This window comes from Sinocyclocheilus rhinocerous, unplaced genomic scaffold, assembly GCF_001515625.1.
Source record: "Sinocyclocheilus rhinocerous isolate Xijiao unplaced genomic scaffold, SAMN03320098_v1.1 scaffold3916, whole genome shotgun sequence".
In the NCBI taxonomy this organism is placed as follows: Eukaryota; Metazoa; Chordata; class Actinopteri; order Cypriniformes; family Cyprinidae; genus Sinocyclocheilus; species Sinocyclocheilus rhinocerous.
This window is the reverse complement of record NW_015643503.1, coordinates 160,464-167,116: the sequence shown is the minus strand read 5'-3', so window position 1 is coordinate 167,116 and position 6,653 is coordinate 160,464. Positions and strand designations below refer to the sequence as shown.

Below are 6,653 nucleotides of genomic sequence, written 5' to 3'. Positions count from 1 at the left end.
GACGGGATGATGGCGTGCTGTGATTGGGTGGGACGGGATGATGGCACGCTGTGATTGGGTGGGACGGGATGATGGCACGCTGTGATTGGATGGCGCGGGATGACGGCGAGCTCTGATCGGTCGTACCTCCTAAGGCGTGCTCTGTCATGCTGAGGCACAGAGACTCCAGCGTGGGGTTGATCTCCAGATCCGTCCCCGGAACTTGGCATTCTGGGAACGAAAACAAGAGTATATGATCAATCCCAGGCTTTGTGTGTAGACATTGCACGGCAAAATTCATAATTGTTAGTATTATGCTTTAAAGGCTGAAATGTGAGTTTTATCATTTTATAAAACTTTTGTCAAAACTTGTATCATTTGAACATGTAGTAATATGTTGGATCATGTTGTAAGTCACCCAACCTACTTTGTTCATTTAAAATCTGGCAGACATTGTTAATGTTATTTATTTTATGCCGCTATTTTTATTTGTTGTTTGATGATTTTTATCATAAAACTTGATGAAATTATTTCAGTGTGTATCAGTACTTCTTCCAGCACATTTTAGCAGTACAGTGATAATACTCATACCGTGATAATTTTAGTCACTATAATCATGATATGACATTTACATACCATTTCTTCTATAGTTTGAAAAGCTATGTGTTCGTCTGTATGCATACCATAAACATTCACATCAAAACGGACTTTGTCCTTGCGAAGTCAGCAGTGTAAGCAGACAGCAGCGTCTGAGGAACAGCAAGTACCTTGTTGCTGGAACAGGAGCATGGTCTGAGGAGACGCGTGAACAGGAAGTGAATGAGTTCTCTGCACTGAACTTCTGCTCTGGCTCGGCATGCTGTTACTGCCTCCAAGATTCCCAAACCACAGATTCTGAAACACACCATCACATTTGAGGAGCGTTTGTTTCCAGAAGCTTTACTTTCACTGTTCCTCAGCGGAGGAATGATCTTCACAAGCCTCCAGAACATCTCACATCTTCTGAGGAGCCTTTATTTCTTCAGCTCTCAATCACTGCATTATATGTTTGGAGCATTTCAATCTCATCTTACTGAGACATGTTACTGCAGATATAGAGCGACCACTGATATTTATAGCATTTTATGTCAGTATCTGCTCTACTGTTATTAAGATCTCACTGATTTAGATCAGAAATTCATCATATAAATATCAGCATCTGCAGCAAATTAATATTTTTGCTCAGTTTGAGTCTCTGAACAAAACTGAGCTGTTTTTTTCCTTCATATTCTCACTAGTTAAGTCTATATGATACTCAATAAAAGACACATGTGCAATATTTTGTGTAAAGTTTCAATAAACTGCTCCATTCCAAAACAGGGATGTCTGTAGCTGAGGTCAGTGTGGCGTGCGACTCTGACCTGTCGGCCCTGTGCGCTGACGGCGGGGGGGTTAGCGAGCGAGTGTCGCGGCGATGCTCCGGTCAGACCGCTGCTCATCAGCCCCATGCGTCCGGCTGGAGGAGCTCCTCGCGGGGGCATCTGGAAGGGCCTCTGGCCCCGGCGGCCCAAACCTGCGCTCACAGATCCAGCTGTGGGCAGAGAGTTGGATCCGTACTGCTGCCAGCTGCACAAACACACGGAGCCATTGGTGAGGATGAACGCGGCGGACAGAGAGACACACGAGCCGATCGTTAGACACGCACCCTCTCCGGTAAACACCGCTGTCCATCACGGTCTTCCGCGGGAAGAGGCGGAGCAACTTCAGCACCTGCTGTTTCCATGACAACAGCCGCTTCTTCTGCGTCTCTGTAAACGCCTGACAAACACACATTAACGATGAGCCTTACTAGACAACGACAACATCAACACGAGACGGTCTGACACGCGTCTCACCTCGTGCGTCAGACATTTCTCTATGAGCTGCAGGTAACAGCTGATGTTCTCCTCGTCCGGTCTGGACACCAGCAGCTGCGTACAAACTGAACACACAGAGAACCTCAGCACACACAGAGCAGATGCACACGGGGTTATTACAGTTAACTAAAACTAAACCATACTTGAAATAAATTAAAGTGTGAATAAAATATAAAACGCTTTAACTTCTATTAAAATAACTAAAATCTGAAATTACAATTAATAATAAAAAAGTATATAGACATTTAAAAAAAAAAAAAAGTACAAACACAAAACAACAAAATTAATATTTAAATATTATTTTTATTTAAATAAAACATTTAATCAAATTTCTTAGAATCAGCATTAACTTGTTAATTGTGAAAATTAAAAATCAATGTTATTTTAGAATCATTGAGATATTATAGTTTTTGTTATTCTGAATCCGATTTTATTTTTATATTTTCAATTTTCATTTTAACGTTGTGTTTTTGTCATTTTTAGTGTTTTTTTAATATATGTCAATATAGTTTTTTTTATTAATTTTTATTTTAGATTTAGTTTGAGTTGCTTTAATACATTAAATTAAAATGAGAAATGTTGCCTTGGCAACTAGCTGAAATAAAAAGTTTATATTTATTTTATTTTAACTAATGAAAATGTTTCCTATGGTTTTAATTTCAGTTAATCAGTTAAAAACTATGAACAAGATTTAAATACGGCTAGTTCAAGAGCAAGCAAGATTCAATTAGTTAAAATCACTAATTAACTTATTAAAAAATTGGCTTTAATGAATTGATCAGATGATAAATAAACAAACCTGGTTATTTAGATTTAAAACACATGCAGTTTATTAGTACTAATACGCAAATCTCATTCTCACTTGTTTTATTTTAAAACTGACAAATATGCATCATATTAAGTTATTTTTTTCATAAAGCGGTGTAATCCAAAAGGATGGAAATATTATAAGCAATTATAATGCATCTTTAATATTAGGCCTAAACATTTGTTGAGTGAGGTGAACCTTAAACACACACCGGAGCTTCATCTGCACTGTAAGAAGTGATGGAAATAAAACAAAGATTCAATGTGATCAGTGCGTGTGTGTGTGTGTGAGAGTGTGTGTGTGAGTGTGTGTGTGTGTTGTCCTGCGATGTCTCCGTCACCGATGGGTGCAGACGGTGATTCTCCGTCACACGCTGGAGGATTGTGGGTCTGGAAGCCCTCGCTCTCCTTCTCTTCACCGGGATTGGCTGCTTTCTCGACAGGTGTGACTCCAGGCTCCGCCTCCTTCTGGGCAGCAGTGGGCGGGGCATAGACTTTGATTGGCGTGATGATGATCTGCTGAAGCTCTTGTAAAGCATTCCGAACGTTCCCGCCTTCCAGAATATCCTGAAATCAACAACACGATCTACGCTAAGCGGACGGTTCGAGACGAATCAAAACAAATGCAAATTCAGATCCATTATTCACCTTTTCAAGAGATTTGAGGACGCTCTGTCGTTCTCGGAGCTTCTGTATGCTCAGAGCAATCTTATGTCGAGCTCCTTTCGTCACGTTCTGAAACAAACAAACAAACACCACACAACTAACTGACGCTGAGAGACTGATTAAGCAGCACAAACTGCTACATTTTTTCATGATTCTTGGAATATTTTCTTCACAAAAAATACCAGGGCTGCACGATAATAGTTCAACTAATAATCATGATTATTTTGCTCAAAAATTATAATCGTGATTATTACGCCACCCAAGGTTTATTTACCTTATTTCTGTACATTGTTATTATTAATTACAATGATTTCAAATTATGTTAATGCTTTTCTATTATTATACTCATTATGTTCCTGTGGCTCAGTGGTAGAGCATTGCATTAGCAGCGCAAAAGGTCGTGGGTTCGATTCCCAGGGAACACACATACTGGTAAAAAATGTATAGCCTGAATGCACTGTAAGTCGCTTTGGATAAAAGTGTCTGCTAAATGTAAAAATTAATTAAATTATAAATTAATTAAATTCTATTAACCCTCAATGCATTTGAGTCCATTTTGACCCAGAAGAGATGCATAAAAAATGTGAAAAAATGTCTTAATGCTTTAAGTAAAAATACACATCAAATCATTCATTCTCCATATTTTTTCAATTTATTTTTTTTAAGAGATATAAACAATCTTCAGGTCACTTTGACCCGGGGCTTTGAGGTCACATGAGCCGATGAGGGCGGAGCTCACCTGTGACTCCAGGTGCTGCTCAGTGAGAATCATCATTTCTTCATACGTCATCTGAGAAAAGAGCGACGCGTATTTATGCAGACGGAGACTCTTCAGCCAGGCCGGCACGTCTGCAGGAGAGACACACACACACACACACACAGACACACACACACAGAAGGTGAAGTGATTCAGAAATCGACCGCTGTCCCTGAGCTGTGTGCGTGTGATGAGTCGTCACCTCTCATCCCGCTGCTGTCCTCCTGGAAAGTGTTGCGTGTGTTGCTCTGCTCCTCCGTCTGCTCGCTGCCTGAAGACGCGACGCTGCTCTGCGGCGACAGAGGGGCGTGTTCTGCTCCGGACACGCCCCCCTCCTCCTGGCTCAGCCAATCAGAGCTGCAGGCCGGTTGATTGGCAGGGGTGAGTGACATGGAGGGCTTCAGTGGGCTCGGCTGTACCTGACCAGTCAGTCCTGCGGAGCGATTGTGACAGATGAGCGACTGACATCTTCCATCTAACTAAACACTGACTGCTGCAGGTTTGTGAAGTGCCATGTGCATTTTGGTCCTTTTGTGCAGGTTTACATTTTCACCAATGCAAATGAATCAATCAGATTTCAGAAAGCTTTGTTTATATGCATCATGTTTACATATCTACACCAGCACTTACTTTCGTTCAGATCAAGCTCAGTCGATTGATTCACTGATTGTTTACATGAAGGCTTTTCAGAGACATCAATGTGATTTTTAATGGATGCATGTGAACGAGTTTGTCATGAGTTTGTCTCACAATGAGACAGGCTTGTCTAGCTTTTTAAAACATTTATATTATTAAATATTTTTAATATTAATAAATATATTTAAATATTTTTAATAGCAATATATTTTAATTTAGAAAAAAAAAGTCACAACTTCCAAGCAAAAAATCTGAATTCGGCGACAGAGGGGCGTGTTCTGCTCCGGACACGCCCCCCTCCTCCTGGCTCAGCCAATCAGAGCTGCAGGCCGGTTGATTGGCAGGGGTGAGTGACATGGAGGGCTTCAGTGGGCTCGGCTGTACCTGACCAGTCAGTCCTGCGGAGCGATTGTGACAGATGAGCGACTGACATCTTCCATCTAACTAAACACTGACTGCTGCAGGTTTGTGAAGTGCCATGTGCATTTTGGTCCTTTTGTGCAGGTTTACATTTTCACCAATGCAAATGAATCAATCAGATTTCAGAAAGCTTTGTTTATATGCATCATGTTTACATATCTACACCAGCACTTACTTTCGTTCAGATCAAGCTCAGTCGATTGATTCACTGATTGTTTACATGAAGGCTTTTCAGAGACATCAATGTGATTTTTAATGGATGCATGTGAACGAGTTTGTCATGAGTTTGTCTCACAATGAGACAGGCTTGTCTAGCTTTTTAAAACATTTATATTATTAAATATTTTTAATATTAATAAATATATTTAAATATTTTTAATATTAATAAATATATTTTAATTTAGAAAAAAAAAGTCACAACTTCAAGCAAAAAATCTGAATTGTGAGATAGAAAGTTTTTTTTTTTATTGTTTTATTTTATTTATTTATTTAGCAGCAGAAATAAGCTTGATTTTTTTTAAATCACAATTGCAAGTTCATATCTGACTTTTTTACTCCGAATTGAGAGTTTACATATCGCTATTCTGAGTTCGTATCTTGCAATTCAGAGAAGAAAAAAAAAAGTCAAAACATTTTTTTTCTGTGACGGAAACGAGCTTGTTTTTATTTTTTTAATTGCAATTCTGTTTATTTCTCACAATTCAGACTTAGAACTGAGAGTTTACATCTCAAGTTTGAATCTTGCAATTCTGAGAAAAAAAACACTTTATTGCGTGATAAGAAGTTGCAATTACCGATCTTTTTTCCTTGTAATTCTGAGTTTATATCTCTCAATTCTTCTCAGAAGTTAAAGTTTTTCCTCAGAATTGAGACTAGCATTTCACAATTCTGAGGAAAAAAATGTCCAATTGGTGAGATCATTTTTTTTTATAAGCTTTCATACACATTAGCGTGCGTCAGACAGACCTGAGACGCACGGCCTGGCGCTCGTTACCTGTGCTGCTGTTGACAGGCGAGGTCACTCCGCCCGATCCAGGGAACGCCATGTGTCCGTTCTGTCCGTACGCCGGCTCCAGGGCCTCGGCGGAGCAGGGCCACTCGTCGGAGCCCTGCCGGGCGTGATGGTACGGAGCCGGCCGCGAGGACAGGTGCTCCTCCAGGTGACTGAGCCACAGGGCTAGAGAGTTGCGGTCGTCGAGGGTGGTGGCGGGATGGATGAGTGCGTAGGACAGCAGCTGGCGGCTCTCCTCCACGAACAGGCTGCTCTCGATGGTGTGGCTCAGGACCTTCTGCAGCAGCTTCATGTATTCACACTTGGCTTCGCTGTTGCGTGGCTGCAGCAGGGGCAGATGGGAGAGCAGGAGCGACACGGCCTTCTCCTTCGGCTCCTGCTGCCACTGACTGACGATGGCTGGAGAAAGACGCGAGGGAGATCTCAGTTTCATCCGATGTTCAGATGTTGAAAAGGTACGTTTGATTTAAAATTGAACCCT

At 40.9% G+C, this 6,653-nt stretch overlaps 1 protein-coding gene across 1 annotated transcript in view; it reads right to left on the bottom strand.

Moving 5' to 3' along the window:
• Positions 1–6,653, bottom strand: part of LOC107757315 (protein Smaug homolog 2) — an 18,600-nt gene that overhangs the window by 2,926 nt on the left and 9,021 nt on the right. Inside the window, 12 exon segments of the mRNA XM_074560243.1 lie at positions 127–210; positions 747–873; positions 1,380–1,584; positions 1,664–1,776; positions 1,854–1,949; positions 2,993–3,097; positions 3,099–3,248; positions 3,330–3,416; positions 4,087–4,196; positions 4,307–4,583; positions 5,032–5,138; positions 6,155–6,239. Of these exon segments, the coding sequence (XP_074416344.1) occupies positions 127–210; positions 747–873; positions 1,380–1,584; positions 1,664–1,776; positions 1,854–1,949; positions 2,993–3,097; positions 3,099–3,248; positions 3,330–3,416; positions 4,087–4,196; positions 4,307–4,583; positions 5,032–5,138; positions 6,155–6,239 (1,546 nt within the window).